At 41.1% G+C, this 27956-nt stretch overlaps 1 protein-coding gene and 1 long non-coding RNA gene across 7 annotated transcripts in view; one reads left to right on the forward strand and one right to left on the reverse strand.

Annotated features, from left to right (window-relative positions):
• LOC107077123 (uncharacterized) overlaps positions 1 to 14939 on the reverse strand; it is a 38598-nt gene extending 23659 nt beyond the window's left edge. Inside the window, exon 1 of the long non-coding RNA XR_001478237.2 lies at positions 14758 to 14939. This is a non-coding gene — a long non-coding RNA (uncharacterized lncRNA). The remainder of the gene's footprint in view (positions 1 to 14757) is intronic.
• The window catches only part of tet3 (tet methylcytosine dioxygenase 3), a 76584-nt gene that overhangs the window by 23954 nt on the left and 24674 nt on the right, over positions 1 to 27956 (forward strand). For 4 of the 6 annotated variants that reach the window (XM_015345117.2, XM_015345133.2, XM_015345143.2 and 1 more), the window contains one exon: positions 24535 to 27886. In XM_015345117.2, the coding sequence (XP_015200603.2) occupies positions 24535 to 27886 (3352 nt within the window). Of the gene's footprint in view, positions 1 to 10557; positions 10968 to 12042; positions 12597 to 24534; positions 27887 to 27956 lie in introns of those variants that run through there. The other 2 variants (XM_015345160.2, XM_006625796.3) reach the window with 2 other exon arrangements.

The raw sequence follows: 27956 nt of genomic DNA on the forward strand, positions 1-27956 counted from the left end.
AGTCTGAGGGAGGACAAAGAAATTCAATGCTGTGGGATTGTGCAACATTTTAATTGTTAGGGCTGAAACCATTATCATTTAAGTATTGTTATGACTGTCCCCTGAAGGATTTGCTTTTCTACAACTTTTTTATAATCCCCTCCCCCATGGGTTAATGTTGTTTTCTCAAAGCTGAAGTTTAAGGACTTTGGTCTTCCAGTGTAAATGGAGTTTGGAGGCATCACCGTGTGTATCCCTACTCTAACTTCACTGTTAAAAGAAAATATTAATAATTAACTGTTGTCTTTTAAAAACTTGTTGTAATTTCACATATAGTATAAATGAGTATCTGGTTTAACTTAGTCCATGTTGTTATGTTATTCCTATGTTTATACTTCGCTTTTACAATATTTAATTCACTTAGCTACAACAGCACTGGTTAGATGAGAGTAAAGTAGAAAAAAGCACTCAACGTGAATGGTAGAAGTGCTTTACACATAGGAGGTGACCCACTTTGTTCATCACTGAATGGCAGCGCCTACATGGGTGACACATAGCAGCCATTCTGTACCAGCAGCCCCACTACCAAGATCAGGTACAGAAGTGAGAAATTGCTTCCCTAATTGAACTAAGGGGAACTTTAGATAATCCAGAATTCAGTCCATATGGGAAGAGCACTACCTACAGATCTAACAATGTAATTTACAAAATCAGCTTCCTTAGAGGTTTTCCTTGGACATCTTCCATCCCAGTACTGGCCAGTCCCAGCTTTGCTTAGCTTCTGATCTGATGAAATCAGGTAGCAAGGTGGTAACAATGCTGTCAACACACGTACTATCAAACTTCAATAGACCAATGTACAGGGACATAGAAAACAGTATTTTAAAATATAAAACACTATTGTAACACACCCCCAGTGATTCTGCACATCAAAGTAAAGCAATAAAAGCAAAATACAAAAGAAGTGAGGTAAAATGGGAGTATGACTAAAAAGAGATCAATTAAAATAACTGTTGTAAAACTAGTAATAAAGAAGGCAACAGAACTGAGGTTTTGAGAAAGGCATCAGATTTTGTGATTGTGTGTATGTGACAAAACGCACATATGACAGATAACAGGAGGGCAACTCTTTGATCACATCAACCCAGACACGGAGAACAGGGAGGTGGGTGAGTGTGTGACTAGAAACACAGAAGAGGAAAGCGATGATCTGATTGAAGGGGTCTGCAGGGTAACCAAGGTGTCTCAAAAAAAAAGATCTTTACATGTGGCAGGAAGCTGTAATGGCAAATTTAGCAAACTGTTCTCAATTTGCAGTTTCCTGATGTTTGTTGGGTTTTTTTAGCTTCTGTTTTTAAGTGTTGGTTTATGATACACAGTGTTGGTAGTTATGTTTTACAGAGTTCAATAAGTTAAATTAATGTGTACTTCACGAAGATGCCAGGTGTTCAAGGAGACTTTTACCAATACAATAATAGGTATGGGATCATAGTACAGTAATACAGAAAGCACTGTCAAAATCAATGCAACAAAAGATTAGGCTTTGGGTGGAGACAGTAACATGGTGTCTTTTGAAGCGGTGGGTGTCGGTAGTGTTTCACAAAAGCAATTTGCATGAAGCAAACTCCAGATACAGGAATCGGTTCGGAGTACTATACCTGACACTTCTGTCACTAACAACGGCTTTTGTGGCACTTACAAGAAACCGAATCATGACTAAGATCACTACCCAAACAAAAGAGGCTGATATACAAGCATAGATCAAATCCAGTACGTGTGAACGAACCTGACTGCTTGTTCAGCCAAAATGACAGTTTAATTCAAGTCTCTCTAGTATTGATGCTTGGACCCTAGTGACCTCTAGTTTTCATAGTAGGTCACAGTGACCTTAATGAATATTTTATATTCATTCATTTATATTTTATATATTTGATCACAGCATTTTAATAGTACTGTAGAGCTGAGCTGAAGGGAGGCATGGTGGTAGAGTGTTTAGTATTGCTGCCTCACAGCGCTGAGGCTGTACGTTCAATTCCTGGGGTGTTTTCTGTATGTTCTCCCTGTGTTGACGTGGGTTTCCTCCAGGTATTCCAGTTTCCTCCCACAGCCCACAGATATACTGGTAGGTTTATTCCCTTTGGGTAAAATTGGTCCTGATATGAGTATGTGTGTGTTTATTACTGTGTGTGCCTTCAGATATTCTGGCATCCTATCCAGGGTGTATCCTGCCTTGTGCCAGTTGCTTGCTGGGATAGGCTTTGGCTCCTCCATGCCAAATAATTGGATAAAGGGGTTAGAAAATAAAGAGATGAAATGTGTTAAACAGTTCTGATTGCTTAAATGAACATCTTAAAATTAAGGGTTAATTAAAATTTGTGAGAACTCAACTGGAATGATAACAAGAGTAGGTGGACATTATAAGAAAAAAATATATAATTGTCTGTTTTTCAAGCATTCTTCTTTTGAAAACCAAGGTTGAACAAAGCTACAGAGAAATGATAATCTACATAAAGTGGACACATCAAGGATTACAAAGATCTAATGGCACATTAATGGAAATGTGTTTTTTTTTAGTGAGAGACTGCATGAAGAGAGTGGTTCTGAGCTATTTTTCACATTAGTGAATAGTGCCCTCCAAAAGTATTGGTACAGCAAAGCCATAATATTTGTGCCTTGCAGTCAAGCAGTTTTTATATTTTTTATCATTTTTTAGGTCATTCTTAACCATCAGTTTTTAGTGCAGGTTTTGGATCAATTTAGAAAGGAATCTTGTTCAATTGAATGGGAGTAGATCACATGAGGTTTTAAGCTAAGCTATATAATCTTCTTCAAGACCAAGACTGACCTCCCCTTTTTCTATGCTTTGGCTAAGGATGAAATTCACCAAGTTGTTTATTTTAGACACACCACAACTGACCAGTAGGAGTCGCCCAGCACAATGACATGAGGTGACATGAGTTCAATAACCTGATATTAAACAGGTCCTCCAAACTGTATATGAGGACAGTAAATGGAAGGTGAAGAACTGGTAATTGTGACAGTCCATATAGAGTTGTTTCAAGAAACAGTGACCAGAGCATTTAGAACAAGCTCACAGGACCAAGTGCACAGCAGATTTAGGGTGTGAGTAATCGTTGTTTTAAACTGCAACATTTTCCAAAAGATAGTCATGCCTCACCACTAAGAACCACTTATCGTTTTCCTGTAAACAGCACTAGGGAAGTCCCCCCTCTCTCTTCATTTCTACAACTCTCCTCCTTCCTCTCACTCTCTCTCCTTTTCTGTCTCCTTCTCTTCAGTTTAGTGGTACTGTAGTAGTATGTGTGAAAACAGAGTTGTTTCCAAAGCAAATGCAAGGGTTAACAAGAGACATATAATAACAACATTGTATTGTGATTTCAAAGGGCTAGATGTACTGAGAGATATTCCCATTAACTAAAGGTAAATTCTTTGTTGTATTGAGAAAATAAATGCGAGAAGGATACAACCCATTGAGTTCACCAAACAGTGTCAAAATGTAATCAATTGACATGACAAGTCTTTGCAGCAGTCACAGTTCTGGCCTGTTCTTTGGGTGTTCTGACTTCAGTTTTCCTCCAGCTTGTAAAAGGCAATCTCTCTTGAATTTAAATCTGGAGATCAACTTGGGCAGTCTAAGATTTTCCATTTTTTTCTCCCGATGAACTCCTTGTTTGCATTGGCTGTATGTTTTTGGTCATTTATGTGCCACATTTTATGTGGTGAAACACTAACAAAAAGTATTGAAGCATATTCAAGCATAAGTGAGGAGGTAAAACATTTCTGTAAACCTCAGAAATCATTCTGTCATCTTTTTTCATGCTGTCATCTGAAGTCACTCCATAAGTGACTTAAACATAAGTGAGTCGGGTTCACAGGTGGACCAAGTCATGACATTACCTCCACCATGCTTCACAGATGAGGTTGTGACCTTTTGAGCACAACCTTTGCATATATTTTTTTCTCAACATTTTAACATTTCTGGCTTTTCAGTAAAGCTTTATCTTGAGCTCATAAAACTGTCCATAAAACTTTATTCTACATCTCTCCACATCATTGTACTTGTGAGCAAAATATATTTTTTCTCCCTGTCTAAAGAGAGTTGAACATCTTGCAGTGTAGCCCTTGTAGTTCTGTTTTCTCAGTCTTCTGTGAACTGAGGATTTTGATACTCTCACCTCTTAGTCTGGAGGTAGTTGGCAACTTTATCGAAAATTATTTTCCTGGCCAGCTCTGACATTTGTTTTTGTCTTCAACTATAGATGTTTTTCTTGTTCAAACATGTTTTGGCTGATTGGTAGATTATACCAATCTTCATTCTTCTCTTTATTTATGCAAATTGCTGATTTTGGTATGCCCAATTTTTGTGCTTTGATTCTGATTTGATTTTTTCTTTCAGCTTTAAAACTGCCTGCTTTTCCTTAATAAAATGTTACTTAATTTTCATTTTGACATTCTACTACAGACACCAAACACTGAAATCAAAGTGAGACAGATTGATAGGAATTTTGCTGCAATGAGTCTTTTAATGAATCTAATTACCCAACAACAAACACATGGCCAGCAAGAAAGATCTGACAGCCAATTGACCCTATACTTTTCTTCCTTCAAAATGCGGAGCTTCAACACTATCAGTTTGTTTAATTGACCCAAAAGGGCGGAACTGAATTCTCTTTGTGTAAGTTTTGTCATTAAATATCATATTGGAATACTAAACTGGATTTTTTATGTCTAATATCTTTGTTGTGTTAAGAGGCATGACAATTGGGCAGTAAAATCAGTGTGAAAAAGCCTGCAGGTTAACATTAAGTTAAAGGGTAAAGGGTAAGTGAATACAAGAAGGTTTCATCATATGTTTTGAGCTTCACAAAATCCTGGGGCTGTGGCCTCACCTTGCTATCTGATAGTTAGGCTGGCATGCGAGTAGGAGACTCTCAGTTTGACAAGTAAGGTCTTTGCAGGTCAGGTGATGGTATGTTACACACTCCTTGATTAACAAGTACTTTAACAAAATACTTCCTTTCAGAAGCATGTTCTGTCCTGCTCTTAAGTGTATAGGTCCTTCTTTTTCAAAATCTAGAAGGTCCTGTAATTGATAGGAGATTTTTTAGACAGTACACATATTATAATGTGTGTTAATAATAATATGCGCACACTTACTTTGCATGCTTTGTTCACTCTGCTTTGTGGGTGTGATGAGTCACCGATATCAAGAGCTGAGCACATGGTTGGGACTGTGTTAGTATCGGTCATCACTTCTCTGGTGGAGCCCCTTGTTGCCACCCCCCAACTTATGAGCAAGTGTGTGTGTGTCTGTAAGATGTGTGTGAGTTTTTTTTTACTGTAATGAGTATACGGTTGCGTTTTTTCAATCTCTGTTTCTCTGTCGGCGATGAGAGCACGCTGTCTCAGTTAATGATGAAGTAAAGGACCAGGGAACAGAGGACAAGAGAGCTGTTCAATTGTACTCACTTTTATCCAGTCGCTTTCTGCCCCTGGGCTCATGTTATGGAATGGACAGTATTACTGTGAGATTCTGGACTCATGGTGCCTTGTTTCACATGTGGAGTGTCAAGGAAGAGGGATTGTAGTTGTTCCTGGAATTGAGTGATCTCATCATTTATGCAGACTGTGAAGAGTTTGTTTTATGAGTTTTCTGTGCCAAAAACGCGCTGATCTTTTGAAGTTATCAATACAAGCATTTAATGACAGGACTCAGAGTGATTCGGAGTGATTTGAGGATGCTATCTTTTCTTTGGGTAAGCTGTTAGGATTTGTTCCCTTTAATTCTTTTCACTTACTTTTCCTTCTAATAATTTCAGTTCTTTTTATACCTACAGTATATTGATTAATATTTTTATATATCTGCTTATTTAATATATTTAATGATTTCTGTTCAGCATTTGTATTTAGTTTGGGTTCTGATGAAAGTAGTTATTTTTAGATCCTCTTACATTTTCACAACAACACAGATCACAAGTTGCTTGAAAATACATAAAAAGCTGTAAAGCTTTCAAAGAGTGAAAATACAGTACCTTTAGTGTGTGTTCCTGTTAGATTCATATTCTTTTTTTTTAAGGCAATTTAATTTTATATGTACAGTATATGTGCATGTGTGCTGCCCTCCCAAGACAGGGCTCTTTAAGGTCAATGTTCAGCAATTTTCTATCTTCTGACTCATTTTAAAACTCAAATTTAAAAGAGCCATGGGTTTCATTTGTATATCTTTATTTTCATAAATGTGGATTTATAAAGGCAATATTTTTGTGAGTTTTGGTAGAATCAAAACTGTAATATTGTGAATTAATCACATTTAAAATGTGTTTTAAAACAGTGATTTAAATGTTTGCATAGAAGACCATTGTGTCTTGCATTACTATTGTTGAAGTATCAGGTATAGTAACGTGTATGTTTTTCAGTAATAGTGCTGTGATAATGTTGTAAAATTATACAATAGAAGCAAGACTTGAAAGAAAACACTGTCATATCAGTATTTGAATAGTATTTATGTTCTTCTGGTATGGTTTTTAATTTCTCACACTGTTTCAGCCCTCTGCCTGAAAAGTGTAGTGTCTTATCTGTAAAGTTGTTTAGTTCACCATGATCTCCAGTTGCTGATGACAGTTACAGCCAGGGTTAAATGTTGTAATACATTAGCTTGTCAATATGCCTTGAATAAGGAATGAGTCCTTGTTTAAAAGCCTTGTAAATTAATAAAATACTAGTTTATTTCAATCTTAATAACACTGACACACACAGAAATTCCCTTATAGTCTTCACAGACTTGAAGGTTGGGGAGACTTGTGACAGAAAGGAAATTTAAGCAAACACGGATGGAATGAAGTGGTTAAGTTGCAATGGTGTTTCCAAGTGAGTGGTTGTGTTTGTGTGTTTCTTGTCCTTTCATGGTGGGATTTCTCGCTCACTTAGGGTGTGGGTGTGTTCACTCTCACACCATGTGTCTCCAGGGGTTCACCAGGCATTCTGTCACAGACCACTCGTCGGGCTGCTTTTCATCAGAGAAAAAAAAACACCAGCTGGCTCTGAGACCAGGCGATGGAGATGTAGTCAGAACTGGAACGCCAAGCTATAAGCCACCTCTCTATCCAGCCGCTGTACCTCTGACTCAGAGTGAGCTTGCGAGAGTGGGTCTGAGCAAGTGTGAGTGTCAGTCTGTTGGTGTTTGTGTTTTCGGCCACTGAGAGTGGTTTTGGTGGGGTGAGAATATGAGTTTGTTTTAAAATAATGTTATGGATTCAAAAGAAGGCACTAGGTCACTATTTCATTGCCAGCCTGTAGAATAATCCTATCATGTAAATATTGTATTTACATGATTGTAAATATCACACATCTGCCATGAGCTTTCCATTCCTCCTCCTTCCTGTTAGTATTGTCAGGGTTATTAAAATGATGCTATTTTATTATTATTTATCGTCCATCCATCCATTTTCTGTCCGCTTTATTCAATTCAGGGTCACAGAAGAGATGAAGCCTATCTCAGCAAGAAAGGGGTGCAAGGTGGTATACACAATTTAAGAAATTGAGATGTTTATCTGGTCATTATAATAGTAAAATACTGGGTACCATCAGAGGTGCAAAGTTGACCTGATGCGGACTGTGGGTGATGGGTTGACATACTGTATCACCTTTCTCATACTGGACTTCACCATCACGTCTCCCTGTGTTGTGTCAGCCCTCTTGTTTCTCATTGTTTGGAAAGAATGGAGCTTCTAGCAACAGTTTACTATGCCAGCCAGGCGGGAGGGCTTTTGCACAACACCACTGTGATTCCATGTTGTGGTTAAATTTCCACAAGAATGGGCATGTAATGTGTCCACCCCAATTCTATCTTAATTATTAGGTAAGATTGGATAATGAATCAGACTGGACAAAAAGCTGTCTCTGTGTCAAGAGTTGACTATCTGACACATCTGGTGATGTCACTGTAAGCAATGACCTATCTTTTGTGTGCCATTGAAAGCAATGAGGTCAGGTACCTTACTACATTTTGAAATAGAAAATCATCAAGCTTGATGATGTGATCTCACAAAACATCTTAAAGAGATGATCTGGATAACCAGCTACTCCAAAGGAGGGTTTAAAGATGGTCTTGAATCGTTTGAAAATGGAGTGAATGTATGAAGAACAGACCTCAGTAGGGGGCAGGGCACTGTGGTGTGTATAGGACCCCAATCTCTTTTGTTGACCTTAATCTGATCTAATCTTAATCTCGCCACTGTGTCAATACTGTTGTGAGAGTTTCACCTGGCAAGTGGATACATTGACACCTGATGTCTTCTGCATTACTGGGCAGTGTGGGGTGGTCTCACACTTGATGTACTGTAAACGGGAGTGCAGTATAGAGTGGCTGGTGCATTGAGTCTGACAAAGTCTTCCCCTGTGTATATCTTATGAAAAGAACCTAGCTGTTTTGCAGCTGTGGACAAACATTTGCACACCCCCTAGCGGAATGCAGAATTGATTGCACATTTCTTGCAACTACTGATAACAACAGTTAGCTGATTTTACAGAATCTTTCACTGCTTTAGAGATGTCCTTCTGGTATTTATTCCCTGCGAAGATGTTTTTCCACTTTAATCAATAAATGAATGCAGAAATTAAGATGATTCCACTCACAGTGCTAGGTTAAGTGTTTGAGTAGAGGGAAATTCAGATTGGTCACTGTTCTGCCTACTGCACTCTTTTGTTTTTGCAGATGAGGGTGTGGGTTTTGAGGATCTCAGTATTAAATCATTACTGTGTGATTGATGTTGTTGGTAAATGTGTCCTTGGAGTGGTTTAATAAAGCAGAGCAGCATGTTCAAAGGTCTGGGCATGTGGGAGTGTTTACTGTCTAAGTGCTTTATCTCATCTCTGCCTTTTAAAAACCAGTCCTTCTGGTATTGAGCCGGCCTATGAGGGTAAAGGTGTGGTGTTGACACTACCTCCTACACCATAAAAAAAACCTGTTAAGTAAGTCTGTTTATGACTGCACTGTCATTTCTAGGTGAGTCTCCAACAGTTTGTGGGCTTACATGTGTATGTGTGTGTCTACTGTGTGACATTCCGATTAATGATGATACAAACACCACTCCCACAGTTCGCCGTGTTTTCATCATGTATGTTTGAAAGGCTTTTACTGGTTTCTGAATTTAGGTAGATCCTTGGCTTAGCTGCCTTCCATTACTGAGTAATAAAAAACAGAGAAAAAAAACATAGAATAAAATTGCCCATTAAAAATAGAAGTGGATGAACATTTCCTTCTAATGCTCCTTCTAATTTCCTTCTAATGTGAGTCCATTTACAAGCATAAAAGAAAAGTAAAGAGAACAAAGCCAAACAAGGACACTGTCTTATAAATGTGTATGGAATCCAGGACAATCCCTTGCTACTGTCTACTGTATAAGAAGGAATAATTATAATAGAATTAATTATCCTTGGCTCATGTGTTTTGTCTTTAATTTTTCCATACACTAACTGTGTTTGTTTTAACATATACTTCTTCACCATTCCTCCCTGTACCATGCTGACTTGTCCTTCACACAGCACTTTTTTGTGCTTTGCCAAGTAGTTTGTGTGTCCTGTGTCTGTACCAGGGGCATACTGTGCCTGGCTGTGTCTGGTACGACATCTTTGTAAACTTTTGTTTTTCCATTTACTGTTCCCTAGCTGGGAAGTTGTTCTTCCTGTGTAGCGTGGAGCGCTGGCTGTGTTAGCTTACTTACTCAGCCTGTCTACTGTGGGAAGTGCAGTATTCGGCAGGAGAGCACATCAGACAGGGGGTGTAAAGACACAAGCTTCCGGAACTCCAGGGTCTCCCATCTCATCTTCACAGAGCTCCGAATCGTGGTCTGGTTGCTAAAGACCTTAAGGGTGTGACGCACTACACTATAACCATGAGTGCTACAGTGCTGTGTGCACATCTGCGGTACAGCAAGCCTCGTGCCTCCCCGTTTGTAAAGAGAAACAGACTGCTTGTCCAGGAGTGACTACACAACACACAACTGGCATAGTGTGACACGGATTCGCCAGCTACCAGCTCTGCCATCTTTCATTTTTTTTAAACGGATTTCGTTTTCCACATGTTCTGATGGACTCCCATTCCCGTGAGCGGATGTATAGCAGTAGATTCTGTCGGCGAACAAGAGGTTAAGTTAAAATGCAAGCCGAAATGCTGTGTCACGAAAAGAAGGCCTTGCGTGTGTTGGGGGGAGGTGGGCACCTACGCACAGTGTCATGTGATACAGCCCACAAAAAGAGGTATGTGTATGGGTGGGTGATGAAGTAGAATGGAGTAGTGTGGTAACTGTGTTGCGTCTCTCTCTTTCTCCCGGCTTGAGCTACATCGTCCGAGTGACGCAACAGCTCGTGCTCATTCCCTCCCTGGTTGGCGCTGTTTGTGTTTTGGCTGCACGGTACTGTGTCTGTGATTAAGCCCTGAGCCCTGGCTGTCTCATTGGCAGGGCTGGGGGGGCTCGGCCCAGAGGAGCTATGCAGAGTAGATTCCCTGGCAAGCCCGTGACTATGACAGCGTGCAAGATTACATCACTGCAACCAAAGAGGGAGAGGGAGAGGGGAAGCAATAGAGAGACTTTTAAATCCGCTTCCTCCAGTCAACAAAACCACTGAAGGCAGAGTAAAAGAAAAAATTATATATAACAATAATGATCTGAAGAACAAGGCGATAAAGACCAGCTTTGCTGAGCATATTTTTTTTGCAAAAAATCCTCACCAATGTTAATAATGCTTAAAAAATGAAAACAAGATCGAGAGACTCGAGCGGCGGATGGAGAACAAGAACCGGGGAAAGGAAGAAGGAGACCGGCGGGGAGAAACAGAATGAGAGGGGGTGTTAAAATTGGAAAGAGAAAGGACATTAGATGAGAGCCATAAGGTTGAAGACCGATGAGGGGAGCATTTTTCTCAGAGATGTGGGGATACGGTGAGCGAAGGAGGGGAGAAAAAGAGAGGTGGGTAAGAGATGATAAGGGAAAAAGGATTTGTTTATTTCATCTGGGCCGTTTCACAGAAGCAAGACCATCCTGTAAATCTTGGTCGTGCTGTAGGGGTTTATAGTGTTCTTGTACAACTGAACAATTTCTGTTCAAACAAAACCTCAGGCATCCTCTGAAAACCTGTAGCTCCGTGGTGTTTCCCCCTTTTCCGTATCCCTCGCTTTCATCCATTCTCACTATTTCCTTGGCCCTGCTTTCTTGTCTTCAGTCAGCACATAACAGTCATTTCTCATCTCCGTGGTCTAAGCCTCTTTTCTGTCCTCCACAGTTTGCTCAGAAGCCTCAAGTGTCGTTTGTTCATTCTTTCTTGGTGTATTTTCTTGCGCTTGGTTCGTGGAGTAAAAACAGAAGCCTGGGAAGTGAAGACCTTTATCCTTCACCATGTTGGTGTTTTCAATCTCAGACACAGTCTCTAGCGCAGGAGTAAGAGATTTGAGTCAGATGGCTGATCAGTGCATTGACTTTTCCCTTTGTATGCCTCATTCTCCGGTACACAGGGGCTCCACTTCTCTACAGTCATGTGTGTCTGTGTCTTTCTTTCTCTTTTCTTGCGGTAAATTCTGAAATTGTGAAACTCAGCTAAAAGCCGGGTGCACCTTCTGCATTATTCCTCTCTCACACACAAACCTCACATTCTCCTTTCCTTTCTTGAGCATGGAAACATTTAAATTTACATTTACACAAAACAAAAAAAGGAGGGGTGTCATAGGTATTAATAAGGAGAGAGAATCATACCAACTTAGGCAAGTGGAGATAAAGGAATGCAAAAATGAAATGAGAAAAAAATCATAGCGACCACATCTAAGCTTTTTTTTCCATTAATATTGTTGTCTGTTCAGCCTTTAGCAGCTGTAGCAATAACAGTGTGAGCACATTTACCCAGGTGCTGCTGCTATACTGCCATGATAAAGTATATCAAGGAATCACATTAAATAAAAAAATACCACCATGGTTTGATACTGCCTTTCTTGCTGCAGGTACCAGTGTTGGTACAGCTGCCCTTGTCCTCCATCCCCCAGCCCTCAGCCCTTTAACTCACTGCAATCCGCCATGCACAGTAATGTACGTGCACCGTGGAGCTTAGATAATGGCCTCTCTCTGTCTGCAGCAGCAGCTACCACTACAGAGGAGGAGACAGCGAGGGAGAGAGAGGAAGAGAGAGAAAGGGTGGTTAAAGGGACAGGGAGACTGGGAGAGTGAAAAGAGAGAGAGGGAAGGGAGGGATAAGAGTAAGAATGAGAGAGGAAGAGGAAGAGAAAAATAACAGAGAGTCTGAGGGGGAAATAGAACGACAGCGAGAGACAGAGAGTGGGGGAAGGGAGTCAGCGAGCTGAGCGTGTGTGTGTGTGAGAGAGAGCGCGTGTGTGTATGTCTATGACTGCCGTGCTGACTGAAAGCTAAACCAGATTACTGGCGAGTTTCCTGCTCCGCACAAACCTGTCACTGCTGCTCAGAATCTTGCGCTCCCATTCACCTCTCCCCGGCTGTGTGTGTCTGCATGAGTGTGTGTGTATGTACCCCCCTCCCCCACACACACACCCCAAGTCCTCGCACCTCTGGCTGTTCTGAGTCGACTTGAGCAACGTAAGTAAAACCTATGGGGATCCTTTGCTTTTTTTTCTTTGCTCTCTTTTTCTCTCTTCTGTCAAGGCTTAAAGGTGGGAGAGACTGAGTGTGGGGGAGGGAAAGGGGGCAGTGTGTCTGATTGTGCAGATTTCAGCTGTCTGCTCTCAGGCAATGAGATACCCCCTCTCTCCCCCAGACCCCCATTCCAGCCTCCTTACTCTGTCTCTCTCTTCTGTCTTTATATTTGCAACCTTGAGGGGAATCTTTGTGCTTTATTAAGGTTATGTTCAAGGTAATTGCATTGAAAGCAGTTCCTCTATGAGACCTGGAATGAAAGCCAGACTTCTTGTTTTAGAAAACTGTCTGATCTGCTGTTAACTAGTTAAACAGTCACCTCTAGCTATGCTCTGCTGTGAACAAGTTAAACTGTGACTTCTACTGTGGCTTGTTGGTATTGTTTCCCAAACTGTTTTTAATATAGTTTATGTGTTCCTGGACCTGCATTTCTGCAAATTTGTTATTCTGATTGTTTGTGCACGTGGATCACTTGTAGTATCCAGGCAGTGTTGCGGGTGTTTGTAAGTAGGTGAGTATATATAAGTGTTAGTGTGTTTTTGTCTTATCTAAGAATACAGCTTAGGATATTAGTTCTTACTGTCAAGACCTAATTCCATAGAACTATAAATTGGAAATCTAAATTACTATCTGCTAGAATGACTAGTATTTAATAGACTTAAAAGGTGTGTCAATGTCAAATCTAGTTTAACACAGAGTATTATCCTTAATACATAGGTGAATAATCTTAATTTGGGTTACAGTGTGTCAGTACTTGTAACTGCTACTGCATATCTGTTTGCTTTGTTCCTGGTAGTTCATTGAATATTTGATTTGCAATTCTCTTTTTCAGTGTGTGTCTTATCACATTCTCCTGTGAGTATGATCTGTGTTATTGGGTCTAATTGTGTTTTATGTTTAGAAACAATGCAGGATGGTTTCCTGCAGTGAGTTGCTGTATGTGATTATTTGTGCCTGGGGTCTTGGATATGCTTGTGTGTTTTTACTGCATTGGTAAACTACTGCATTGGTAGTGATAATGTGTAAGTGCTTTTCATTCCTGCAATGCTTACCCTGTTGTGGTTTCTATGTCAAAAGCTCCTCTACATGTAATGAGAAAGAGGAACTGGGGCAGCATGACTACATCTTGTGAAATTGTGGCTTGCTGGCTCACTCTTTCAACACTTTTGTGCAGAGGAGCATTTTCTTTTTTTTTTGTTCTGGCTGTTTAGTTCTCCTTTTCGTTACAAATAAAAATGGAAAGCATGCAATCAATATGTAACCAGTGGCAATACACAGTGGCAAAGGGAAAAGGGTTGTTATTTGTAGGTTTCTGTTTCAAGCCCCTGCTCTGCTCTTGATTATTGTGTGATATCTTGAGCAATGTCCTTGTGCTTTGTCATTTTATTAGACATAATTCTGAAGCAGCAAATAACATAGTTTGCCACCTATTTTCTTTGAAAAAAAAAGCTTCTAAATGATTATCAGTAATGTGATTTTACAGTGAGACATAGGAAATAGAATACACAAGAGAGATGTTGTTTCAGATAAAAATAACTACTGGTCCTTGCCCATCTCTGGCCTACTACCGGATCGTAAAGGTGTCCCCTATTCCTTCAGGAGCAACACCAAGGGCTCTTTTGATACCCCAAATGTTCCCTGTAGTGTCCCCACTGTCTGTAGAGATTCCCATAGTTCAGAAACCATGTCTGTTCTCTATAATAACTCTTCGGTAAAACTGAAAAATTATGATGCCGAAGCTCATCTAAAGGAACAAAAGCATTGCCAAGAATAGAAAAGTGAAGGCAGGAAACATTTAGTGGCTGCGTATCTAGACTTGACAAGTGGGAGACAAGTGGTATCTGTCCTCAGGTGTTGTATCATTTTCCTGGATCCATTTTTGGCTTTACCATGTCTATATACAGTACATTAATATACACACACTCACATGTAGTCATAGGAAAAAAGAGATATCACACGTGAGCATTTGTGTGTGACCACATTTAAAAACATGTGGGTGTGTAAATCACATGCATAAAAGGCTAAAAAAGTTCTCTAACTCCAGACTGGCGCATCCAACTCCCACTCCTGCTAACTATAGCAACGGTCTTTGAATGCTGCCTACCTCAGCTCAGCTGGGCACTTCACCTCATGGCTCTCTCTCTCTCCTTTTTGGTGTGAGTCTCTCTCTCCCGCTCTCTTCCTCCTTCTCCTTCTTCATTCTGTACCTGTGTCCCTGGCTTCTCTACCCGGTTCTCGGGTCCAGTGGCAGGGCTATACCCTGACTTGCTGGGAGGCGTTCTAGTGGTGTGTGCTGTGTGTTGCGCGGCGCACTGTGATGATGCAGTGATGAGAACGGGATGGGGGCGGCGGTGAATAGGAGGGCAAGAAAGAGAGCGCTGCTGTGCTGTATGTGTGTGCGCACGAAGAGGTTGGCATAGTGAACGGAAACAGAGGCATGAGAGAACCAGAGAGAGGAGAGAGCTTTGTTCTTCTGTACTTCCTAGGTTCTTCGTCACATTCTTTCTATCAGTCTTTTTTCTTCTGTATCTCTGCTTTGTTCTCCATGCCTCCTTATCAGTCTTAGATCTCTATGTTTATTGTGTTACAAACTCCCCTTTTTACCCTTCACTGTCTATAAAACCATATTTCCTCCATGTCCTACTCTCTTTCTCTCACCCTGTCTGTATATCTGTGTATACCTGCAACACCAGTAGATTGGTCTGGATGGCAGTCTTCTCCAACAATTAGCAAAATGGCAAAGCAAGTCCTAAGGTCTCACATTTAGTAAGACAAGCCTTAGGAAACTTGTAGCTTACAGGTTTGTGATTTAGATTCATTGCTGTATAATTCTGCAAAGCGTGGAAAAGATTAGACTTTAACTCCAGCCCTGGACTTTAACTCATTCCTGCCCTAACATGGCACAAAGCTTAGTAATGATTTTGATTGTAGAGCAGAGTTTTTGTCTTTTTTTTTTGTCATGATGTGTGAATCTGGAAAAAAAGCTATCAACCTTTTAATTTCTACAGGAAAAATAAACTGTTTTAAATGGGAAGTTAGAAGCAGTGGATCAAATGTTTGCCCTGGAGTTTTTTTAACTCTGTCCTGTCAGTAAGGTGACACGTTCCCTGCATCTCAGTTTCTCTAGTGTTTGCAAAAAAACAATGCAGATCAATAAGTGTGCTTCCCTTTCAAGTTCCATTAAATATCGCACAGACTTTAATACTGAAATCAGTGGTCAATACCACCCATTTGAAGTTCTGGATTAGGCTGTCCCTGGTTCTTGCTGGATGTTTAAAACATGGCAGAGCTGCAGCAGGTGAGGATGCCACCATGCTACAAAATGGAACTAAGGGTTGATGGCATCAAAGCACAGACTTTCATCATAAGTAACATAAACTGTAGAAAAAGGTAAAGCAGACAGCTACTCCCAGATTAACAGGATGCTTTGAGACACAGAAGGTTTTCCAAGTGTCCTCTAATCTTAAATAAATGAGCTAGTTGAGCTGAATTTGCTGAATTGCAACAAGGTTCTACTACAGCTGTCTTCAGCCCTACTTTTGGACAGCCCCTGTCTAGCAGGTTTTATACGTAACCCTTAATTAATCTATTTGACTATAGTCCTGATTCAATTTAATTATGATCAATTAAAGAGGCGGTAATTACTATGCAGAATTTAGAAATATTTGGGAACAAAAATCAGAATATTTTTCAGATCTCAACAAGCAGTGTTCCCTTCAGTGAAACATTACTTAACTGATCAGGTGTTTCTATTCTTTGAATAACAGGGAGCATAGGGTGACCTTTAAGAATAACTGGATTGGGAATCTCAAAAACCAGAGCTGGGGATCCTAGTTCTCCTAAAATGAAGACCAAATAACATTAATTATTTTTATTTCTTCAATTTTGCAGGTCCCATTACAATTTTCTGTTGCCTTGTGTTAATTAGTAAGTCACCCTCGTCTTGCAATGTTGTTTCCCAGAAGTAATTTATAGAGTTGATTAGTGAAAGCTTTTGTGAACTGAAAATGACCAATTTAAGTTATTTGACTTCTCAATCTATCCGGGGCACGTTCAGACATTACAGGCTTCTCATGTTTCCTCTAAAATGTCCATTCATCATAATTGAATATTTTGGTTGGTAACCTGCTGGCCAATAAAGATGTAAGTGAAGAGAACTGAATTAACTTACAGTGCAAATGTCTTTATGTAAGAAGAAATGTCCTTAGGACAAAGACAGGTTAAAGCAGAGAACAGCAGCACAGAGTTTACAGCAAAGAACCTGCAGGTTAAAACAGCAACAGCCAAAACAAAACCAGATGAGAGTGTTGGCTGACGGGGAGGTTCATTGCTCCAGGAGACTGGGTTAAAGTTCAGACCAGGTTAATGTTCTGTAATTCCCAGAAAGCATTGTGTCTGCGCTGAAGACTTTACTCTGATTATGGCTAACTGGTAAAATCTTTTTTAACCTTCCTTGATCTGCCTCTGATGTTTGCTGATCATTCAGTTTAATAACTTACCAGGAGTATCCAGAGGTCCTGGATTCTCTTGTCAATTTTGTTACATTTTTTTAGGTTTTCTAAAACTAGCTATACAGTATAACACAATTCAACGTGATATCCATTTGTAATAGTAACTGATGCGCAAGTGGAGCAGCAGAGGTGCAGGCCAGGCAGATGCTGCTGGAGGCTTTGCGAGTGGTTGTGTGTGGCTTGTCTTCCCTTTGTGAACCGAACTGTGTGCCTATACTGCAGACACAGGAAACAGGAGGCAGTGCGCACTAGGTCAGTAGGCCATGCTGCCAGCAACAGGCTGGCCCTTTGTCATCCCATCCACAGAATCCAAGAAAAAGAAAATAAGAAATAAGAAATTTTTAATTGGGGAAGACATGATGTAAACAGAGACTGTTGCTCCAGGGTTGTGGAGTGATCTCCGAGTCCATATCAGATCTTGTCAGTTAGCGCTTTCAAAGCCTGTTTTAAAACTAACTTACAGGTATATCCTTTAATTCTGTTTAACTTACTGTTTAAATTTGTGTAAGCAATTGATTTGATGAAGTCTGTACTTTGGTCAATTCTATACTGAGTCTTTTATTTGATAGTTTTATTGTATTGTTTTTTGAGATGATGTACTGTGATAAGGCACTACATATTAACTAAATAAATAGTATTATTATTATTAAACTAGAAACAGGAATGCATGAGAAGTGAATAACACAATAAAGAGTATGTTGAATAAAACATTTCTTGTTGTGTTGTTAATCTCCACTGCTTGGTTGTCTGTATTATACTGTCTCAGTATTTCGGTCAGTGCACACTGCAGAGTTCTGCTAGGTTTCTCACTGCATCAGAATGGCTTATTCTGGCTTATTGTGGTCGTGCTGAATGTTCCTGATGGTCCTTTTTTTCTGCAGTGCTGCACAGCTCCACCATCTCCATCTCTTTCCACAGCTCTTCACTACTTTTCCAATAAATGGAAGTACAGCTGTGATCAATATTTGCAGCACAGGGGCTCAGAACACATTGCCTTTACTGCCCTTGGAGTCCTGCCCAGAGTTTTTTTAATAATATGTATTGATCTCAACAAAAGCAGAAAGAAAGAGGGAGAGTAAACCATGAGAATGAATGGTGAACATGTTAGTGACTGGAGAAGGATATGAGATACTAACCTCACATACAGAGCAAAGAAGTTTTGAAATCCATGTACGTGTAGGTGTGTATCTATTGTATATATACACTGTATACTGTACAGTTCCATACCATAATAAAATGAGCAGCTTTGACCAAAAGACTACAATTGCAGCCCAAGATCAAGAGAACAGAGCAGTTAAGAACATAGCAGTATTGAGTAGGATTGACTTCATATATCATGCACAGCTTCAGAATACTGATAAATATATCACAGGTGCAGTAGATCTTTTGATATATTCTTATATTTTTAATATATAGTTTTTTCATGTTGTATTTTTATTTTTCATGTTGTATCTACAAACAGGTTACACAGTTTCACAGTGATTAGCCTTTCTGCCTTGCAGTAATGGGGCCCTGGGTTCAATTCCTGGGGAGCCATTTGTGTCGAGTTTGTATGTTCTTGTCGTGTTCACATGGGCTTCTTCTAGGTGTTCCAGGTTCCTTCCACAGTCGAAATATATACTGGCAGGTTAATTGGCTTCTGGGAAAACCGTGCCTGGTGTGAGGGTGTGCTTGTTTGTGTCTGTGTGTGCACTTCAATGGGCTGGTGTCTGATCCAGGGTGTATCCTGCCTTGTGCAGTTGTTCACAACTTAGACACTGTAAGGCCCATCGTGGTTGATTGTTGCTGAGCGGCCATACAGTGCCAGAATTTCATTTATCAGTTTGCTGAATTGTCCCAGCAGTGTCAGATTCAACATCTTGGATTGAAGGCAGCCATAATAGAGGTGCCCACTATTTCCACTCACCTTTCCTAATTTTCTTTTCAGATTTGCATCAAGGAAAAAGACTTGCTCCTTTACAAGAAAAAAGTTAGACTTTTTAATGATTAAGGGGATTCTTCGTCATGGCCAGCCATTTTATTTGCTTTTAAAATTTTTAAACAATGCCTGTCGGTGAACGTTAGCCAGGATTTGCATGTTGTGTACAAATGGTGTGGTGGAGATATATTCATACTGTACTTTATTTGTCCAGTGTAATCTATAAAAGCAACCTATCATAATACATAATAATAAACAAGGTTTTGAGAGTAACAGATGGTGGCAAGTCTCATTCAATTGTTAGGACAGCACAGTAGATCTTAGAGAAAACTGTACAGACCTTCTTAATTCTGTGAACAATCTGAGAGTTAAGAGTGGGGTTTTCTCAGTGTACAAGGAGCACAAAAACTAGCAGGGCTGAAAAGTAAAAAGAAGAAATAGCAATATTTCAACTGTATTAAGTTCTTCAAGTGTGTACAAGCTCATACACCTGAAGAAGTCTCCACAGAAGAAACATTTTTTTTCTTTTTTTGACATGTAATTTATATTTGCTTGGTTCATGAAAATTATATTGTTTCATACATTTCAGTTTTCTAATCTATTTTGCCATTTCCTATACATCATGGTTCCCTATTTGTTTCATACATTCTTTTTTACATCCTGGGGTTTGCAGGTTATTGCTTTAGAAACACACTACTGGGTCTTTCTCCAAATATCTTGTATGTCAAGAAATAGTGGTTTGTTACACATCTCTTCCTCTTTGGGTAGCGAGCAGTGAAAGGAGACTGTGTCATTTTCCAAACAGCTTTGTCTTTCAAACCTATATGTTGTTGAGCAGCCATAATTTAACCTTATTATTGAGGGATGTTTTACCTTTAGCCTTTTTTGATGTACTGATAAATTATATACTTACTCAGAGCTTCATGATCAACCTTGTGAGGATTTAGGCAAAATTGAAGTTGGTCAGTAGACTCATTAATTAATACATTTGCATGGACTTGATTGTAATAATAATATCTTTAAAGGAGACTTTTTTTAAATATGTGTATTTGCCTCAAATCCATATGGCAACCAGATTAACACACACCTCAAATTCTGCTGTATCAATCTTCAAAGGAACTAGTGCTTTTGTGCTTGAAATATTAACTACAGGATCCTGTTACCTTAAAGATCTGGAAGAAAATCACAGTTGCAAGTTGCCAGGCTTGAAAGCTTCTGCTGGTTACCACAGCCTATCCCTGTCTCCACATATCTCTCTGTATCTGTGTGTGCTAATAAGAGGTGATGAATACCCTACTGTCATCCTAGCTCGGCAGCGAGAAGGCAGCATTAGCTAATAGATTCTGAATCCATGTCAGATCCCAAGGGAAACAGAGAGAGTAAAATCGTGGACTGGACTTATCAAACAGGAAAAATGGATACTATCCAGAGAGAAACAATGGTATTGCAGATAGCAACTTATTCTGGAAAAATGTAAAACCTGGACTGTAAACTTACAAGAGAATGGATACCAATCATATGGAATGGATCAGAAGTCATGTAAAACCCTTTTTTCGGTTTCAAGTTGTTAGAAAAAACACTATACAGTACATTTAAGCTGTAGGAAGAATTTAAGTGTGATAAAATTTAGTGGCAGATTTTTAAGATTTCTGTTCAGATTTATTTGTGGCTGGATTTATTGATCTTTCCATCAGATGTAATATATGCATTTTTTCCTATAGTGATTTTAAGGGTTGCTGACTTCTCAAAATCACTTCAACCAAGAAAAGCATAGCCTAGTTTTGTGAATACCATGCACATAATACATGCATATTATATCCTTGTCCTTATCAATAATTCTTATCTATTCACACATCTATATATAAGTTAAAGTCAGGACAAGAAACATGCCTACGGTGAAGCTAACAATGATGGACTCCTGTTGTAACCTGCACTATTGCAATGGGATGGATGTTGCAATCATTCTTTATTAACTAAGGTTGAGTATTGTGTACTGGAAAAGTCTAATCTTTGACTTTGGCAGTTTGTGCTTGTCTGTGTGCATGTGTGTGTTCTTCTTTAATTTTGCATACTCCTGTAAATAAGGGAGAAGGGGCAATTTATTTATCATGATACACATCTTCTACACCCACAAGCTTACCTTGCTTTAATTTTCACCTCCTACGATGTTGAAGTATACATAAGCTGATCGAAGATAACCCTCATCCGTTCGCACTGGAGCCTGTTTAGCCTGTGCAGAGTGCAAACGAATTGAACTGAAGTGGAGCAAAGTGTAATACCTTAGTAGACCAGTAGTCTGCTATTGCATACCAAACTCAAAGGCATATTAGTAGTAGGTACTACTGTTTCTAATATTAATATAACAATATCCAAAGTGACTTACAGAGACTATAACAAGTACAATATCTCAACATGTGCTGCTGGGGAATAAGAAGGTCCTCTGAGTTGCTCAGGGTGACAAACTAGAGAGACTGGGGCATAGCTAGTTCTTGCAAGGGGCGACTCTTGTTAACAGGTCTTCTATCTTTGAACCACAACCTTTAAAAAGCTGGTGAGCTGTGAAGGTAAAGTGACAAGGGAAGGAAATTAAAAATGGGATGTAGGGCATTGTTATAACATGTGCGATGAGGTTATGTTTTTTTCAAGATCCTCTAGATCTGTGCTCGTTAGTTGTTCTTTTGCTAAGGTCCTTACCATCCATAACAGGCTCACTTCAGTGGGTATATTAGGAAAGACATTAAAAGTGTAAGCAGGCATGGTCCTTAAAGTAAAAATGAAAGTTTTGATTAACAGCTTGCCATTTCCCATATATTTTAATTATTTCTCAGAGTAAACCATTCATATTCTAGAAAAGCCTCAGTTCACATTACATTTTACATTGTACATTATACATTTTGACTCTAATAAACTAGTATACTAGTATAGCCCAAATGTTTTAATTTGATAAAAGTATTATTTTATTCTGTATTATTAAATTTGTGGATTCATGGTTTGCAATATAAATTGATCATCAAAAAGCCATACAACATAAACTTCAGAAAATTAACAGTTTTTAGCAGGAAAATGGCAGCATGTTGTGCACAGCTGCGAGTGCACTGACAGTCTGTTAAAACAGACATGATGTAAGTAAGTTCATTATGTCGATTAACATGAAAGTCATTGCTCATAAGGAGGAGTGTGCGTGTCACAGCCCACTCTGATATTTCACCACATTTATGACTCGTTGTTCCCTGCCTACCCAAATTCTTTTCTGCTGTTTTAGCTGACCCGTGGTTGCATTTGTTTTTGTGGCCCCGGAAAGTTCTTTTAACACTGGGAGACTGTACTTCCATCCCTAAGTTAAAAAAATTGTCTCCTCCAGAACTGGACCTCAAACTTAGTGTGATACACTAAGCTTCTACAATTACTCTTGGGTTTCCCTGTGGCAGGGCTTCTCTCAGTTTCAGACTCTCTCTCACACCAGGGTTTCCCCTTTCTCTTACCGCATTGGTTTCTTTAACCCCTCAGAGATCTTCAGTCAGGATCTCAGCCCTGCCAGGGAACTCATCTTTCTTCTCTGGTTCATCCTGAGACAGAGCTTGCTCTCAGTGGAACACACTGAAGATTTCTCTGCCTTCCGACTCCTGTGCTATGAAGTGTGCTCTCGCTGCCGACCTCTCTTCCACTCAGCAGGGTTCTCTGGCAAAGACTGCTTTTTTGTCCACAAAAAAGCCCTGCCACAGCCCTGACAATCTCCTCCAGTGTTGTAGCTTTAATTTCATACCCTGTCAGAGAAGAGAGCTTTTCCTTTAGTCACCAGTTTGTGCTGGAGCTTTGTAGGAGGAAAATATCTGTCTCTCGCTCTCTCCATCCTTTCTGGCTTTACTCTCCATCATGCCATCCCAAGCTTTCAATTCCCAGGTCTCTCTTTCTGTGTTCTTTTCCTCAGCTGTATAGTTGAATGTTCTCCTTGCGTGTGTTCCCTACTCCATGTCTATCGCCTCAGCACAGGTGTCCCTTATTTATGTCTACTCACGAGCAAGGGGAAAGGGTCTCTCTTGTATTGCTGCTTCAGCATCGGGCAGCTCCTCCCTCTCTGTCAGTACTAATACGAGGACCTTCTCTGCATGAGACTGTAAGCAGACTGTGGCTCTCTCTTTGACTGGCCTCTTTATACTCCTACGAATTGATAACACTCGTGGCCAGTTCCATCAGAGCATTCGCTAATTACTTTTCTAATTTTTTTTAACTTTTTTTTTGTTATGTGAGCCTCTTCAGTGTGATATGATTGTATTGCCTCCCCATAGGCCCTAGTAGAATATGTTTCCAGTAATAGCAATACTTTTGCAATACATGCTTTGCACCAGGCTGCAGGTGCTGTTTTGAGGGATTCCCATCCCATTCCTCTCATAGAGCCCGGATAAGCATGTGTCTTTTCACTGGTCTCTGAGCCCTAGATGCCATATATCATCCCAGTTGGTTTCACAAATATTCAATGGTTCTTAAGTCTGGCAGGTAGGGCAACCACCTATCACTTTCTTATGTCATGAGAAAGTTGTTACTATGCATTCAGGATGTAGATGTGTACATCATGCAGTTAGGTTACCAGCAAAAACTGCACATGGAGTTCTGTAGCAGGAAGATACTCTTGATAAGACCATCTGACATGGACTTCCCTATTGAGCATGGTGAGGTGTTGTGACATGTTGTCTACCCAGTCGTGGACTGACAGTTGTTTAGTTGTCTTGCCAGGTTAGATGTTGCTGGTTTTGAACACTGCAGATGACGAGCGACAATGCACTCATTTAATCCAGTCTTAATGTGCCAATGATACAGAGGTCCTGTTTTCTTCATAAGTGAAAGATTTCTTGAATTTCACTAGGCTAGACGTTCCACAGATTAAATAATTTCTTAGTCAACTTCCATGCTAATGAGGTAATTTAATGCAACATTCAAATAAGCTTCAAGTTCAGTCATGTAGCATCAATTAATCAAAATGATACTGAAAACAATTATGATAGTGATATTTGTTTTAATTCTCAGTGTAAGAAAATACTTAAAAGAATAGTCACAACAATGTTCTCTTTATTTTTTTTAAGAAAATGAATGATGTATTATTTATCCTTTTATACACTTATGATTAGAGTCATGAATTCATCACAAGGTTGTGTGTCCTGGCTATCACAAGCCCATTCAACTTTGATGGTGTGAAGCCAGTTGTGTGGTGTGTTTTCAGAAATCATTCACAGCTGCCTAATGACGTAGCTCAGACTCAAATTGGAGATGTCTGATTTATAAGGTTAACTTAAATATAAGACTACAGTCCTAAAAGTTTCCTTACAGGCTGAAAAAAGAGCTTGCATCCTGTGCCTTGTGTCTTTATATACTTCTCAAAGTTCACCTGTCATGAAGGAATGAAGTCAAACTTTGCTTCTTTGATTGTGGGCCTAACTCTTTCTCTTTTTCTCTACAGACAGGTTCCAGGGTGGGTTCAGTGGATGGCCCCAGAAGAGGCCAGATGGAAGTTGGGTCAAGTGACCACGGAGAGGAAAATGGGCTGAACCTGGGCCTCGTAAATGGGGCCAGCAGGCAGCCAAGTGAGGAGGAGGAGGGCAGAGATGGACAGGAGGAGGTGAACAGTACACTTGCATTCACAGAGGGAGCTCAACAGGCCTGGACAGAAGAGGCCAAAAAGATGGTGCCACCACATCTCCTGCGAGAACACCAGCAGAACCCAGCCAATGGATGCTGGGACAATCAGGAGGCTCACCCAGATTTGCCTTGTACCACAGACTCTACTGCCACTACTACAAGCACTTTTGCTGGTGCTACACACAATGATGTGGACATGGAAGATGCCAGGAATTTGGTTGCCTTTTCCACCACTCCAGTGTCCATGCTGCCTCCATATAGCACTGCAGGCATAGGCATGGCAGAGCTACAGACCATGCATCTATATGAGAAATTCAACCAAGAAATGAACACAGGTGGTGTCAGTCGTGGGAAAACAGAGGCAAAGGGAGGAAGTGTGGGAACTGGACATGGCTGTACTGAAGACTTGAACACCTTGCAAATGGCTCTGAAACTAGCCAAGCACGGCACAAAGCCACCCAACTGCAACTGTGATGGCCCTGAGTGTCCAGATTACTTGGAGTGGCTTGAGAAAAAAATTAAACTGGCTACAGGGGATGAGCAACAGTGTTCTGCTCCAAATACTAGCCCCCAACCACAGCCTCTTAACAGGGCCTCCCAGTGCCCCTTGCCCCTTTCCGCTTCAACTCCGGTGCCCCCAGACACCGTGAATGCTGAAGACCAGGCTGTCCATCCAGAAGCCCCCCTGCCTTACTCTCCAAGCGTGCTGTCCATTGCTAAGGAGAAGAACATCAGCCTGCAAACAGCCATCGCAATAGAGGCGCTTACCCAGCTCTCCTCAACAGTGCCCCAGACAGTGGTACCACCTGGGGAGTCTTCATCAGCAAACCACCTTTTCTATCAAAATCACCATAATCATTATCATCGTTATCCTAATCATGGTAATGGATTCCAGTCTTCCGGTGGTCCCATCTCTTCCTCACTCACAACTTGTGGTTCTAGAGACCAGTCCTCTACACCAGCCCCTCCCTCTTCTATATCTCCCATGAATGCTGACCTGAGCTCCCAACAGTCCATCCAATATCCAACCTCATCAAACCATGGAAACTCCCACTTGCTTCCCCATCAGGCCCAGTTCTTTACAAGCTCTTCAGCCCTGCAAGGTAACCAATCCCGGGGACACCACAAAATCCAGCCCCAAGATGACTCTCCACTGCACCACCCTGCTAATTCTTCTACTGCTTCTGCTGTGACCAACAGCCAACAAAGCCAGCACCACCGTGCATCTCCTCATCCCTCTGTCTCTCCGTTTGCTCACTCAGGCCCCAGCTCCCAGCCCCTGCCAGGAAATACCCAGGTTCAGTGGCAGAGCAGTTGTGAGAAGCCCAGAAAACCAGTCAATAATTGGATGATGCTGAACTCCCAACAGCCCAGCTTTCCTGGCTGTGACCCCATGTCTGAGTTGCAGCAACTGTTAGGTGACACGAGTGGGAAGTACATCGGTAAGTCTTCTAACAAGATCCCAGAAATGCTACAACAGCAACACCCTCAACTGCATAATGAACAAGTAAAGGACAAAGGCGCATCAGTGGCCAGAATTAAACAGGAGCCCTTCAGTGAGGGAGACTTTCCAGGAAAATTTTATGGGATGGCCAATGGGCAGCAATCAAGACACCCCATGTCTCCAGGCAGTGCTATTCACCACAAGACCCAGGTTGCTCTGCAGCAGCACCTTAACCACAAGAGGAGTCTCTTCCAGGACCAGTCAGACCAGACCTCAGCTCTGCCCTCCAGCTTTCAGGACCTCAGGAAATGGTGGCCCCATCCTGGAGGAGACTTGAGTATAAAGCAAGAGCTCAAGGAAATAAAAAAGAAGAAGACTAGCCAAACGTCTCAATATCTTAAACAACAGCAGGCCCTTTTGGGCTTGCAGCCACAGATGCCCCAATTAACTAAGCCCAAACAGATTATAATCAAGAAGCCCAAACAGAAAGCTTCCATCCCCCCCTTCCTCCCACAGTTCCAGATAACCGTGCAAAAACCACGAAAGCTGGAAGAGAGCCCCACTACCACACCAGCGGTATCAACAGTGGCCAGGCAGGAAGGGCTCCGACACATTTTGCCTGAGGACCCCTTCCTGGTCAATAGTTACCTAGATCATCATGCAGTGGTGGGTCATTTGGCTGAGAGCAACACTCAGGAATCAATTTTGAATAGTGCTAGTGCTTCTACTACTACTCCTACTTCTACTGCACTGGGCTTGGCTGTCCAAGCCTTTGGTCAGTCTGTATCTTTGCAGAGCGGAAGTGTGAATAATTCCCAGCTATCTTCCTGTATCCCAGAGTCCACCTCTACCCCCCCAGCTCCTACATCCCAGCCTTCTTTGAGCTCTGATGGCCTTTCTCTCAACAGTGAAGGCAGGACAGCTCAGGCCAGTTCCGGGCTGAACATCCCAGAAGAGCCATTGAATAGCACCAGCCTGTCAGCTTCAGGGATTTCCAGCTCTGCTCCTGATGGTTTGAATTCCATAGATGACAAATTTGAGGAGCTGATCAGGCAGTTTGAGGCAGAGCTTGAAGACCGTGTGGCGGTCCCTTCCCAAACCCAGACCCAGATTCAAACTAAAGCCCAAGCCCCAGTCACAATCCGGGCTCCAGTGCAGGAGCCTCAGCCTAACTCTAACTCTAACTCAGGACAAGCCATTGATTCTGAAGACTCTTCAGGTCTGGCTTCTGCTAACGGTGCTTTGCAAATGCCCAATGTCCTTGGTCTGCCAGGAGAAGAAATGTTAGTGAAGATGGAAGTGGATGGAGAGAAGAGCACAACCTTGGGTGTAGTCCCTGCCAATCCTCTAGTACAGGAGGATAGGGGGGAAGTTGGGGCACCACCTCAGGGGATAGGTTGTCCCTCAGTGCCCCAGCCACTCCAAGAGGCCCTTCTACAGCAGCAACAACACAGAGTCTTGGAAGACCCCTTTACCATCCCTTTCTCTAGCCCTCATTCCCCAGTTAAGAAGATAAAGGTTGAATCCTCAGGCGGTATCACTGTGCTGTCCACTACGGCCTGCTTTTCCACTGAAGATGAGACCCCCACAAAGAATGAACCCCCCCTCACACCATCACTCAGTGGGTTTCTGGAGTCACCCCTGCGCTACCTGGACACCCCTACCAAGAGCTTGCTGGATACCCCAGCCAAGGATGCCCAGTCAGAGTTCCCTATGTGTGACTGTGTGGGTAAGTACAGTAGGTCACATTCCTCTCCTGCACACATAGAAATACAGTTTCTATTCATCTTCCATATCAA

Source organism: Lepisosteus oculatus, chromosome 2 (assembly GCF_040954835.1).
Source record: "Lepisosteus oculatus isolate fLepOcu1 chromosome 2, fLepOcu1.hap2, whole genome shotgun sequence".
Classification (NCBI taxonomy): Eukaryota; Metazoa; Chordata; class Actinopteri; order Semionotiformes; family Lepisosteidae; genus Lepisosteus; species Lepisosteus oculatus.